Below are 14,986 nucleotides of genomic sequence, written 5' to 3' on the forward strand. Positions count from 1 at the left end.
ATCACTTCATTGCGTTGTAAATGGACAATCCAAATGCCAGATTCATGTTCAATAGAAACTCACATGCCATAATTGACCTGAGTTATTCTGCTAAGTGTTAGTGTTATGGCAAGAACTAGGATTAGGAAATGGACAAAATCATTTTAGACTGTTCAGGGTTAGTGCTAGCTATAAGGTTGTTTACTGACGTTTCGGGTTCGGGTTCTGTTCGAGGTTCGTGGTAGATTTTATTTTTCTTAGCCGAAGTGCATTTTTGGCCATATTTCTGTATGTCGGTCTGAAATGAATAGAAAACATGCAAAATTTTGCCATTTTTTTTAGACTGCTTAGGGTTAGTGGTAGGGTTAGAATAAGAATTAGGGTTAGGTTAAGGGCTAGGATAAGTGTATACTAGGTATGTGTTTTTTTCTAAGAAAGTATATATTTGGCCATATTTTGGTCTAAAATGGCTAAAAATCCAAACTCTGACCATTTTTTGAGACTGCTTAGAGTAAGCGTTGGGGTTAGCGTTAGGGTAGGGGTTAGGGTTAATGTTACGGTTAGGGCTAGGGTTAGGGTAGGGGTTCGTAGTAGAAAATTTGATAGATGGAAATGGATAAACATGAATAAAACATTTTCTGACCATTTTTATTTTCTGCTTTGGGTTAATGTTATGACAAGGGATAGGGTTGGGGCTTGGGCAAGGGTTATGGTTAGGGCTAGGGTATATTTTGTGGGAAGTATATTTTTGGCTATATTTTCGTCTAAAATGGATAGAAAGCATGACAATTTTGACCTTTTTTATTCTACGTATGGTTAGTGTCATGGTAAGGGCATGGGTAAGGATTAGGGCTAGGTGTAGGGTTAGGGTAGGGGTTCGTTGTAGAAATCTTTTTTCTGAGAAAGTATATATTTACCTTCGCCTAGAAGGTTATATTTTGGGTAGCGTTTGTATCTATCTTTGTAGAGAACCAGCATAACTCGAGAACGCCTAGGTGAATTGTATTGACATTTGGTATGTGGGTAGGTCTTGAAAAGACCTGGAAATGATTAGACTTTGGGCACCCCAGCATCCTGTTAGGGTACTGCAGTGGAACTTCCGGGTTTGATTTCTTTATTTCTTTATTTGAATTTACCACATGCAAAAACAAGTGGAAGGGAGGACAAAACAGGTGTATCAACACCTTTACAAGTTGTCCTCCCAAAATTGATATTTCGAGTTCTGGACATGTTGCTGATTTTTGAGTGGTAGACAGCTCTTGATGCCGAGAGTAAGTAGTATGGGTTTGGGCACCCTAGTGGCAGCGCAAGTTTAGCGTGAGGGTTTGAAAGGGAATAACTCAAGAAGGGGTTGACAGATTGTCATTGTTTGGTATGTAGATAACTTAAGTGATGCCTCATATCATTACATAACAACTATGCAAATTGGAATCTTATTTAAATAATCAATTACGAAACTGACAAACACAATCAATATAGCAGTTGTAAAAGATAGAATCATTTGGCAAAGGTATAGGGTCGTGGAACTCTAGTTTGGCCATATTTCAGTCTGAAATAGATAGAAATTAAAGTAATGAGCTTTTGACCATTTGACCTCAAAATTTGCCTAGGATTAGTGTTATGGCAAGGACTAGGATAAGGGCTGAGTTAGGGTAGGGGTTTGTTTCTAGAAAATATGTTTCCAATGAGAAGTAGTTTAGGCCATATCGTGGTCTGAAATGGATAGAAAACATTCAAATTTTGACCATTTTTTTAATACAACTTATTGTTAGTGTTAGTGTTAGTGTTAGTGTTAGTGTTAGTGTTAGTGTTAGTGTTAGTGTTAGGGCTAGGGTTAGGGTTAGGGTTAGGGTGAGGGTTAGGGTTAGGGTTAGGGTTAGGGTTAGGGTTAGGGTTAGGTTCTAAGTTTGAGTAAGGTTTAGGACTAGGGTTAGGGTATGGGGTTCGTGGTAGAAAATCAATTTTGTTGGTCATTCCGTTCTGAAAAAGATAGAAAACATCCAGATTTTTACCAATTTTTAGTGACTGCTTAGGGTTAGTGTTATGGGAAAGGCTAGGCTTAGGGTAAGTATGGGGGTTCTTGGTAAAAAAAAAATTTCGAGGAAGTGTATTTTTTGGCCATATTTCGTATGAGTAAGGGCTAGGTTTAGATTTAGGGTTAGGGACCGATTTATTGGCAGTGAGGCACAGACGAACGTGCCCGCCATATGGCTCCTATTTTTACTAGGGTTACAAATGTTGAGAAACCTTACGACAGAGTCAAATGTTTTTTTTTGTAAGAAAATTCGGTAACAGAACAATAGTCATTAAGTCACTCCCAAGTTTATCCATAGATTTGGTAAAAAGTTCTGCGTGCTTTGGTTTTATTTACCACGTTGCTAACCCTGATCCCATTTACCCTGCAGCCTAGCTTCAAGGTCTCAGAACACAGTTTTTCGCCTATGGGGATTTACATGGTTAAGGACCCCAGACTCAGGTGGTTCGACGACTCAAAACCTATAGTAAATTTTTAGTGAGACCTTAATTGCGGTAATCACACGATCTTTCACTGTGGGCCTTTTCTAGCCAGATGACGCAGGACATCAGAGAAGTGGGCGGATCCGGCCGACCTTAGCCTCTACCAGGCTTCGTGGATCGGTGGTTTAATTGTAGAAATTGGACAAATACAGTCTATGAGGGCCCCTAAGGGGGGGTACCGACAACGCTCTACGCTAAATTCGGGAGGGCCGGCTACGTAATACGCTAAATTATGGACGCTTCATTACGCTCTACGCTAAATTACGCTAAATTACGAAATTTCATAATGCATTATGCAAATATTTATTGTCTTTTGGCTGAACTCCGCCGACGGCAGAACATGTGAAGATGAGATCTAAACAAAATTGATAATTCCATCAATAAGATTAAAACTTAACTTCTAAAGACGTCTTGCTGGCCAAAGGAGGCGACAGCAAATTTCTCATGTGACGTAATTTTCAGCACTTGTAGCACCGAAAGCGGAGGCGCGACAATCCTAGGGCGTCCGGGGGCATGCTCCCCCGGGAATATTGTGAAATCTTGACCCTCTGAAACGCCATTTTAAGCATTTTGAAGGGCAAATGTTGCTCACAGACTAAGCTAAGTTAAATAGCATCCAATTAGAAATTCACATGGTTTTAGCTTTAAGCTGGGCAACGCCCCCACACATCATTTTCAGATTTCGAGTGCCGAAAGCACGAACAGTCGAACTGTCGCAAGGTAGGTACAGGAAAATTTGGAAATTTTTACCCTCTGAAACACCATTTCCTGCATTTTGAGGGACAAATTTTGCTGCCAGACCATATGCTCAATGTAATGACATTTCTGTCAGAGAAACGTCTTTGAGGGCGACGAGCGCCGGAGAGTCGTGAGCGCCGGAGGCTAGGCCCAAGCCGTCGCGCGCAAGCCTTGGCAAGGGCCGCCCGGCGCCCGGAGAAAATTGAAATCTCGACCCTCTGAAATGCCATTTCCTGCATTTAAGGGGCACATTTTGCTTGTTAACTAAGCTAAGGTCGGTAGAAAGATTTTTACTAGTTGGGGGACGACGCTCCCGCAACATATTTTCACCATGTCCAGTGCCGAAGTGTTGAGCCATAGCAAGGAATGTCCGGCGAAATTTTGAAATCTGGACCCTTTGAAACGCAATTTCCAGCATTTTTGCGGGTAAAATTTGCCGGTAGACTAGTTAAGTTTAATGAAACTTTGATTACGCTTGACAAAAAATTAATATGAATTACGTTTTACGGTAAAATCCGGTTAGCTTCTACGTAATACGTTAAATTAAAGGGGCCAATATCGCTCGACGCAAAATGCACCGATTACGCTCTACGTTGAATTCGAGCGGTCCCGCTACGGAGTACGTAGAATTAAAACCGCCGATTACGCTCTACGGAAAAGGGCTTTGGGGTCCCCGTCTATAGTACGCTAGGGGGGTTAGCCGGCCAGAAGAGTACGTTTCCTCACCACGAAGGTGAGGATAATGATTCTACCAATCCACGAAGCCTGGTAGAGGCTAGCCTACCTAGCCTAAGATACCAAACTAACTCTATGCGGGTTGCACCGCTTACACATGCTTTCTCAAGTAATTCCTCTAAAACACATATCTGCGGCGTACAACCAGAAGTAACTACAAATAATATTTTTCCTAGAGGTAAAATTGAATAATTAATATACCGATGTTGGGAACTACGAAAAAATTATTTGTGGATGACACATTATTGAACATTCCAGGGATAATTTAAAGTGGTACCTTAAAGTAACCTGCCATTGCTCTTCAAATTTCTATTGAATGCGGTTTTCTTACATACATCTTTCGTCATTATCTTTCTTGTTTAGGAAAAGCAAAGGCGGTCCTACCCGGGCAACTAAAACAAACAATTGATACACTGGGTAAGGCAAAGAACATGGGCCCAGACATCATGTCCGACTCTGTCAAACACGAGCAAGAGGTGACCGGAGAGGTTGAAAAAGAGGTGGCAGAAAAAACAATCGAAAACTTATTTGGAGGACCAGGTAAGTACTGGCAGCAATTCTCAACACTTTTTGTATCATAAGTCTAAGCTGAATGTCTTCCGAAAATGTCTCCATGACTTTGAATAAAAGACTACATTTACTTAGTTACAAGAAATCCCTCCACGCTCGATACAGTAACCTGATAATAATACACCGCATGAATTACCCGGTCGACCTGTCACGCTAGTAAATGAGGTTTATTTCCAATTCATTACAAGTTCCAAATGATTAGCAAAACAGACTACTGATAATTCGTTAGTTGATACAAATTGCCAAATACCCTCAGCCTAGAAATATATAAAATTTATACATTTTATTTCTAACTGCCTCTCTAACGATCAGGAAAGAAATGAGTTATTTGAAGAGGCATGCAAATTCCACAAAAATTTCCAAACGCTTACCGACGAAAACAAAACTATAACGCTGTTAACGTCACATAACCCACGCATCATAGAAAAAGTGGGACACTTCGTCTTCCACTGCTTCCAGAAAAGAAGTCAAACCCTAAATACGTAGATTGTAGCTCTCAGCAGTCCATAGTATTGATAGAATAGTCACTCGTTTACACTTGTCACCATTGTTATCTATACCAAAGTATTTCATTTTATACATGTTTATTATATTTTCTGTTTGTTTCATGTTGCAATTAGCCCTCGGGCAAGAACTTGTAAATAAACTTCCTATTTATAAAATTTATATTTGACCAATAATTCAACCTAACGTTATGCCTTCAAAACGTTTTCTGCTACAGCTAATGTAGGTGGTCAGAACGGGAATCCAAAGAGGGGAGCTCCTCCTCCCGCTAAGGGTGCTGGTCCCGGAGAAATGAAGGTAACTCTCGAAAATCATCTTCAGCTTTTATTTCTCAATGTTTATAGTATTATACTCAAATTTCTTAGAATTCCAAATGACTACATTTTTAATAACAAAGTATCTATGGTTTCGTAGTTTGTATTAACCTAATGTAATTTATGCCTGTAAGAGCTGCATTTGTTACTTGCTTGTAAGAACCTTTGGGTAAGGGTTATAGTAAACTTATAAGTGTAAAATCCTGCGTAAAAAATTCGACAAGTGTGTGATATACAAGACCTCATACATGTCATCATACATGTAACTAAATACTACACAAAACAATTCTTTGTGTTTATACATGTAAGATATTCATCATGCTTTCGTTTATACGGTGAAGCTTACGCGAGACTTAGCTAAAGACACATGAGAGACTTGATGATTTTGGATAAGGCACATGCGTTTGTTTAATGATTTTTTATTGACATGTTGTATGTGTGTATGTTGCAAACTGCATGTGTCCAAGTTTTATGTGTATTACTCCTGGAAGAGTAGTTGTTGCAATGATATGTTAACAACTAAAGGAGTCAATGAACAATAAACAATAAACAATTATGTCTCTCTTTCTTTTCCAGGCTGAAATTGATTTCATCGAACAAAAGGGCATGGTCCAGGAGGACATGTTTGCTCCGCCAGGAATGAAAATGAAGGTGGACGTTGAAAAATCTCCCAAGTACGTAAACTTTTTTTTTTCTATTTTGCTTTTGGACAGACGGGGACAATGTGGCACTGCCCTCAAGTTTTTGTAACTTCTATTAACAGTGCCACATACAAGGTACAGACAGAAGGTAAAGATAGTCCTTTTCACCTCCCCGACCGAAGTCAGGTGCCCATTTTTACACCTGGGTGAAGTGAGGAAGGTCGTGTGAAGTGCCTTTCCCAAGGGCACAACGTCGGGGCGGGGCACGGTGGGGATCGAACTCAGAACCTCTAGGTTCCGAGCCGAACGCTCTACCAGTTACGCCACGCCCGACGCCACGTAAACGTTTACAAAATAATTCAGAATTTCTAGAGACATGGCTGTGAAGAGCTTTTTCTGCGTTATCGCGTTTGTTGTCTTTTTGTAAAATGTTAATGTTGGAAACCTATAAAATTAAAGACTTTTCTTTGTTGGAATAATGCAATGTTGCAAATTAAAGTTTGAGCTCTGATCCAACACAACAAAAACACTCACCGTGAATATACGATCAATAACTCCGACATTAATCAGTGCCTTATCCATTTCGCTGACTTTTGCTTGTCGAAAGTCGAAGGGTGATGACGTCAGGAGCGAATCAAAAGTGGCGTGAAGACAGAATAACAGCAACGTTTCAGTAAAGGTTGATATGCCCTGTTCTAGATTTTTCCCCCTTGAAATAGTCCAAAAGGACTCGGCTCAAAATAACTTTCCAGTGGATGTGTTGAGGCACTTCCGATGTGGTGGAGCTGGGGCACCTCTGGTCCAATAATCATGTCCGCCTCAGTGACTGTTCTATATCCCCTTTGTAAGTCACTGAACATGGTCCTCTAATGTTTGTCTCGCGCATTATATGTGGAAAACCAGAGTTCCAAGAACACATCAAAACACACCGGTTGGCCATCTTGTGGATAAAACGTCATTACTGTGCAGTTCAAATAATGTTTCTGTTTATATGCGCTATACATGTCACCATATGGGACAAAATTCTTCATTAATCATGTAAGCTAGCTACATATTAACATTATTTAGACTTGATTATATAAATTATGACTTCAAACTATCAAAACTATCTAAAACAAAATACGCCCCTGCAGTTTCAAAAAGTCCGCTAGGGGACCCAAAATTACACGACTTACTCCCTGCCCAACGACGTATCTATTATCCAAAAATCATGAACCTGGCATATGAGAAGCACGTTACCTCCAACTTTAAACTTCCACGGTAATACCGTAACTCGCCGCTAGGAGAGCCATGATCGAATTTGACCTTTCTTTTCCCAATTCCTACCTCATTTTTTATATATTTTAAAGTTGGACAATTTTTATAATAAATGCTTTACCGTTTTTGTCAGGATCATGACATCTTTATTATCCTCTTATAGTGTATTATTATGTTGAAACAAATCCGAATTTTGCCCAAAACTGTAATTGACAATAAGACGAAATTCACAGATTCCCAGGTGTCTGGAAACAAATCTGTAATGAAAAAAAAATCAAAACATAATTTAAACTATTTATTTATAAAAAAAATGCACCTACTGTATATTCTTTCGCAGAAAGCAGAACGAAAGAGACAACCAGTCCCCGCCTCCAGCGTTTTCGTACCCCATGGGAATGGGAGGTACTCTGATGAACGGCTGTTTCGGGACTGGATACGTACGAGGAGATCCGTGCTACAAAGCGAAGAGGCCAATGCCACCATGTCAGGTGAGATGTGTCTGAGCTTTATTGAATGTACCTATTCCTGTGAGACACTACAGTTATTAAGCAAAAAGTCTATGCTGACCTTTGGAATTATTTAATGTTTTTTTTTTACTGATATTGGCTTGTGACTGACAGTGTGTATCTGTGCCAGTAGCCTAGACAATAGGAAGTGTAATTTGCCAAATAGCAGTAATTATAAACTGTTATAACTGAATTGACTTATGTTTCTGGAAACATCAGGAGTTTTCAGATAGCATGCAGGAATTTACTATCGTTGAAGAGGTTCATCAGTCACGTATGTTTAAGTTACTATCAATTTTCTTCGAACAATGACTGTTTATTAAAGGTAGAGAACGTACCTCCAAATTTTCGATGTCTGTCAGTACATCTTGGACGCGGAGAATGGTCTAGTCTCAATCTCGTGAGAGAATACGAGACTAGACCAGGAATTTACTAGTATGTAAACAAGATCTGTTGATCAGCAGGTCCAATAACCCAATTCAGACCGAGTTTTTTTTGTCCTCCCCAGACGGGGTGTGGGTGGGGTGTGTGCGGTGTGGTCTTTTGAGGCCCTCCACTTCTAAGTCCTATAACTCTAAAACAAAGTGCTGTATGGTCGCCAAATGTTCAGGTATGATGTACACATGATATCTGACAAGCATTAAAAAAATTGACGTTACGATGACGTTATATGACAGAATTATGACGTTATCAATTTGATTGTATTGGCCGGACCCATAAAAAGAAAACAGAAAACTTCAAGTTATGCTACAAAAATGTAACAGCAAGTGCAGATAGCAGTATAATAATTTTGTTACGACGCGTGTTGCCAATAGTAACATCAATGACTTCAAAATGACGTCCACATACCAAAAATCATTAAATCCCATTGTTCCTTTCTTGAGTTATCCCCTTCGGAAGTTTTTGACAAAAACGCCCTGCTATCCCAAAACTAGCCGCTAGAGGGCCCAAACTAAATGGGCGAAAACTAATACCCAAACTTTTGACCACAGCTTGTTTAGAACGCGAAAAAGAAAAAAAAGCACAATTGCACTGCAGTACTAGGGGGAGCCGCCAGGGGGGCCAAAAATAATCATCACACACCAGCAAAACACCAATTTTAAAACCAATCAAATCTTAAGTTGTCTTGTTGACATACACGCACGCAAACACACACAGACACACACACACACACACACACACACACACACACACACACACACACACACACACACACACACACACATACACACACACGAGCGCAGAGACAAACATAACATCCATAACATATGATGGATTATCTTAACTCTAACTCTCTATTTACTGATTTTGTTTGTCAGAACGCCAGTCACTGTTTCCAAACTAGCTTGTTTCTATTTTAGATTTCTACTACTACGGATAGAGGCATAGACAAAATAGATTAAATTTGGCATGGACAGGATTCTTAAGGTTGACATTTTTCTCTTCCTAATAGTTTATTTACTTCAGAACCTGCTGTCCAACTTGCTCATAATCACTAGGTATCCAGAATGACTTTTCATATCAGGTTTGAACTGTTTACACACATCATCAAGTGTATACAGGGCTCGAAATTCATTTTTGGGATTAGCTGCACTGGTGCACCCAGCTTAAAAAATCGGGTGCACAAAATATTTCAATTTAAGTACAATGTCAGAAAAACCTAATGACAAACATAGTTACATGCTATCAAAAACTAAAGTACCATGACAGACATTTTTTATTATCTAACCCTTAGATGTCAAGCATATGATGTATACTAGTACACTTTGATATCTTTACATATATGAACCCAAGACAATATTTGGGTGAACAGCTCCAATTTTGGGTGCACCCAATTCGAGCCCTGGTATATAACAGATGTATGACCAACATTACCTTGTTGTTTCGTAGAGCTTAATGGAGGGATGTAATTACATCGGGGTCGGCTTCGATGGTCGCGGAGATTACAGCAGTACATCCAGAAGGAAATCAGTCATTCAGCGGAAATGTTTATTGCAGAAGAAGTAAGTTTAATGAAAAGGCCAATACGCTAAACTGGGAGAAGTATAGCTTATATTCATTTTTTTTTTATTTCGCATACTATAGGTCTTTGAGATTGCTTGCCTGCCTTTCTACTCGAAACATTCTTTTGGCACTACACTTTGGGTATTTACATTTAGCAGTATCATTTATGACAAAAAGTACTGGAGTAAAGTATATAATTCAGGAAAAACTTTAAAGAATCCGGAAGGCCCTAATTTATTTCAAGACACATAAACCAGATAAATCAATAGGAATGATATATCAGGATGATGAATAGTGTTGGTTGCAATTAGGCCATGTTGATTTGATTATATGGATGACATCCGCGCTCGCACCAATTTTCGGCCATTTCCAAAAAAAAAAAGTTTTCGACCACACAATAACTTGTGCAAAGCAGCTGTAAAATGTTCACAAATATTCCGTAGATTGAAAAAAAAGTATCAGAAAACAGATAACTAATGCCATATATAGAATGCCAAAATGAATCTAAAGTCAAAGAATAAGATGTGAAAGGACGGAAAGAAAAAAAAAAATCTATTGTTGGTTGGGGAAGGTACCAGTACAGAAAATTCAGGTCCAGAGGATCATGGTATACCATACTATGTGTGTTTAGTCCTATGTTCAACCTTCCTGGCCACTTCGATTTCATGCTGAAGGCAACTTTTTTTTTGGCCAAACTTTTTTTTATTCGCTCGCTCGCATCAGTTTTGGAGTTCCCGGAGGATGTCATCCATATAATCAAGTCAACATGGCCTTAGATGTCTTCATTAAGAAGGTCAATTCTGCAGAATAGGAAACCTGAGCCAGAATTCGCATACCTTTCTCAGTAGAGACATCTAATTGCAACCTACATATTCTCTATCCTTTGATATATCATACCTACAAATATTTATCTGGTCAATCTATTTAGGTATTATCAAGGTTTTTCGGAAATAGAGTGTTTGTCCAGAATTATTCAGTCGCCTGTTATATTTATCGATATGTAGTAACTTTCATTCTTTTTTTTTAGATAAAGATAATCACATTTTGCTACTAGGGGAAATAATTTAAAAAAATGGTAGGGTTGCGCCTTGGACTCATACCCATAGGACTTGCTTTACTCCTTTACCAAACAATTTTCAATGATTATACATCTGGCCATCTATTTTATTTTTTTATATTTCAGCCATACACAGGTATGGTGAAATCTATTGTGTTCGTGATGTTGTCTTCTTCTTTTTCTTCTCCTGTCAAATCTTTAAAACACGTTATCTCAGTTGTTTTCTGAACCAAATGACCTAAAATTTGGCACAAGGGTAGAGTGAGCCAATACCCCGATGAGTTTTTTTTTCTTCATTTTTAACGTATCTGCCTCTAAAATGATTTTATTAAGTTTTTTTTAGTCATGTTTTGACCAAAATGGTATAATTTGCCCCCTGTACCCTGGTATAACAATTAAATGACCTGAAATTTGGTACAGATAGGCATTGGATATTTGGTAAAATGATCTGAGTAAAATTTCTGACATCAACTATAATGATTAATTCTAGCACATTTCTGAGGGGAAATACGTTTTCTTTTGGCCTCCTGACGTGACCTTCCGTGACCCCACAGAGCCCACACCTGTACGCGTCAGCAAAGGGTTAGAGTTAATTGAATTAATGAGCTAGCAGCGGAAAGGGAACAGAAACATCAATGTATGATTACTGTGAGATTGCAAGTAATAAGTGTATATTGTTACTATTTTTGAGAGAACCCATGAACTAAACATGACCTAGTCCGTTATTTTTTGTTTGTTTATAGCTAGTCATTAACAAACTAAAACTCATGTACTTGTCCATAGGTATCACAAAGAAGAGGTACCTGACCAAATGAACGTTCATGGCATCTATGACACAGTGGTCTCCTCACAAGTCTTTGAATCGAGGTCGTCTTATCGCCATTCTCTTCAGATGAAAGCCGGGGTCTCCTTTTCTGGATTTGGCTTCCAGGTAAAAAAAATTGAACAAATAATGTTGATACACATACAAGATTTTGGTTTATGAATTAAATGTTTTAACACATAACAATAGATTATATAGTATTTTTCTACTATCAAAGATAGATGAAGTACTTCATTAAGACGAATATCACTTTATGGTTGTATGTCCCACATATTCTGATATACGAAATTCTCTGTACTCAAGGTTGTCATCTTATACACAAGGATTTATCTCAATGAACCTGAAGTGCAAATTCAAATACATCATGACATGTGACAATCCCTGCATGACAGATACAGGAAAATATATCAAAGAAGGTTTAGACATTAGAAATCCCTCCAATGATTGTAACAGCCTCCAATGACTGTAAGAAACTTATCCCATACTACAACTTCTGTATTACTATTAGTTAGATAAGCGTTAAGTTATAGTACTGTAGTTATGTAGATGCCATACTTTGTGCCCCGTACAATTGTTGTGCAGTAAAAGCTATATATATTAACTTGTTTTTCAGGCTGCAGTGAGCGCAGCATATGGTTCGTCTGAAAAATCCGAGAAACAGATGTTCATGTCACTGATGGAGGCTGAAGTTATCAGGTATAAAGTGTTTTCCTTTCCTTATAAACGTGTTACTTGTGCAATTGCCTTTAAGAGTTCTTTGTTGTTATATATATGGAATGATAAGCTGGTTCTACTTTTATTATCTACTGGAACAATGGTCCACCATGTTGGATTCGGGCCAATGACTTCATTAGATAAACATGATTTATGTATATTTGATAAAACATTATTTACATAATATGTATGCATGTCACAAAATAGCAGAATTGTGAAGAAAGGCTTAAAAATACACTGTTAAAACCGAAAACGACGATTTTTGTCAAAAATTCTTGTTAACAACAGGTTACTATGGCAGCACAAAAATAGAAGACTTTCTGAACTTTGTAAACTTGCTGGTAACAACATTTTGGAAAATTTACCGAATTTGAAACACTGTTTCGCGATCCGCACACGTTAGTAGGCTTGATGCTTGTTTTATACATTTGTTATGACAACCGATTGAATTTGATAGGAAAGGAAACTATAAAAGCATTCCAATGATATGTAATACGCTGACCTTGAGGCTGAATAAATTTAGATATGAGCAACGACCGCTAATATTCCAAACTTAGCTGCTCATATTTGATTTGTTTCTGAATCAATGTCAGTGCATTACGTATCATTAAAATGCTTGTATAGTTCTTATTACCCTTTGTTTATATGCAATACAATACAAAGGATAATATAAACATATGTGCACAACATAGTGTATTCCGTATCATCTGAGGTGCCAGCTCGTCCAGCGAAAGTGCTAAAAACGATGTCATATTAATTTAATGTTCATAAACTTTGCTTTATTGCCAAGCTACCTACCTGCCAAGCTTCTTGGAAGAAATCCGACACAATATTTCAACCTGATCCATCATTTTATTCTTTAAGAATATCAATTCGAGAAAAAAATCGAACAAAAGAACTGATACAATTAAGAGGTCCCCGTGAGACGGAAGGTTGTTGTTGTTGTCTCTGTAATCCGCTTGGTTCGTCGGAAGATGGTGACATGTCCTGTCTTTTCTCTCTCTCTAATGAAATTACCATTCGGTCCATATATCTTTGTTTATGTATGTATGTATGTATGTATGTATGTATGTATGTATCTATTTATCTATCTACCTATCTATCTATCTATCTATCTATCTATATATATATATATATATATATAGAGAGAGAGAGAGAGAGAGAGAGAGAGAGGGAGAGAGAGGGAGAGAGAGAGAGATGTATATATTATATACATATATATAAATCCAGCTATCTACTTTTCTCTGTCTCACTCTCTCTCTCTATCTATCTATCTATCTATATATATATATATGGATAAAGATAGAAAGATAGATAGATGGATAAATAAATAGATAGATAGATAGATATTAGATAGATAGATAGATAGATAGATAGATACATACATACATACATACATACATACATACATATGTGGACCGAACGGTAATTTTGAACAAAATCTTAATTTGACCCTTTAGGTATGAAATCTTCCTTGACGAGATTACTCCCAGTGATCTTAGCCTCTCTTTTCTGCGTGATTTCTTGGCCCTTCCGAAGAATTTCATCTTAGGAAAAGCAAAACTACGTAAGTACTTCCCTTATTTTCATTTGTTTTATACCCATCAATGTCCAATTATTAACTTTTTCGTGCCATTTGTGACCATTATTATTTCTTTAAAAAAATGTTTGCCTATTGCAGAGGATTTCATCATCCGCTACGGTACCCACTTTATCAAGTCAGCAAAGTTTGGCGGTGCATTCCGGCTGTTCAAGACTCAAGAGGCCTCCAAGAGCGAGAGTCTGACTGACTATTCTGTCTCAGCCCAGATGAGTTACGCAAAAACGTTCAGTATGGGAGCTAACTTCGGGATGAAAGGATCGGAGGGGAGCTCGTAAGTCTGTCTTAAAGTTCTTAAAGATTTTTCTCTTACCTGTTTGAAGCAAATGTGCTAACGTTTTGAATAGCATTTATGTATTGCAGACTTTTCGAGATGTATACATACATGTATCTAAACAATGTACTTTTTGTAGGTAATGTTACATACGGTTTAGATTGTTGCTACTAGCTGCTTAAAGGTAAGAATTAATCTCCATGCAGATCCTACTATGGCATAAAATAGTACCAAACTGGCCAAGGAGTGTAGTCAGCCAAGAGGTGTCCATTTGCCATGTAGCCAAACACACTCCTAAGCCGGCTTCACTCCTCTGGTAGCTTTTGATACTATCTTTATGCTACCGTAGGATCTGCTTGGAGATTAGGTAAGAATTAAGTCATGTAGAAACGATCACAAAAACTTAATGCTCTTACGTTTATTACTGTATGACGGGGTTTAGCCTCCTCGACAGAGTATTGTAGTTATCAGATGTAATGACTGTTTGCATCTTCATCTCTATTTTACCTTTGTCGCAATATGTCAAACAAACATGGTCCAAATGCTAGACAGCGCGCGCGCACAGACACACACATACACACACACACACACACACACACACACACACACAAACACACAAACACACACACTCACACACACACATACACACACACACACACACACACACACACACACACACATACACACACACACACATACACACACACAAACACACACACACGCTTACCACGTTTAATAACAAACTAATCGAAG

At 38.2% G+C, this 14,986-nt stretch overlaps 1 protein-coding gene across 1 annotated transcript in view; it reads left to right on the top strand.

Annotated features, from left to right (window-relative positions):
* LOC118414639 overlaps positions 1-14,237 on the top strand; it is a 24,293-nt gene extending 10,056 nt beyond the window's left edge. The window contains exons 2-10 of the mRNA XM_035818824.1: positions 4,333-4,509; positions 5,261-5,340; positions 5,934-6,031; positions 7,593-7,743; positions 9,652-9,764; positions 11,606-11,753; positions 12,259-12,341; positions 13,820-13,926; positions 14,041-14,237. Coding sequence (XP_035674717.1) covers positions 4,401-4,509; positions 5,261-5,340; positions 5,934-6,031; positions 7,593-7,743; positions 9,652-9,764; positions 11,606-11,753; positions 12,259-12,341; positions 13,820-13,926; positions 14,041-14,237 — 1,086 coding nt within the window. The 5' untranslated portion in view covers positions 4,333-4,400. The remainder of the gene's footprint in view (positions 1-4,332; positions 4,510-5,260; positions 5,341-5,933; positions 6,032-7,592; positions 7,744-9,651; positions 9,765-11,605; positions 11,754-12,258; positions 12,342-13,819; positions 13,927-14,040) is intronic.
* Positions 14,238-14,986: the final 749 nt, after the last annotated feature.

The sequence above is a fragment of the Branchiostoma floridae genome, chromosome 4 (assembly GCF_000003815.2).
Source record: "Branchiostoma floridae strain S238N-H82 chromosome 4, Bfl_VNyyK, whole genome shotgun sequence".
Classification (NCBI taxonomy): domain Eukaryota; kingdom Metazoa; phylum Chordata; class Leptocardii; order Amphioxiformes; family Branchiostomatidae; genus Branchiostoma; species Branchiostoma floridae.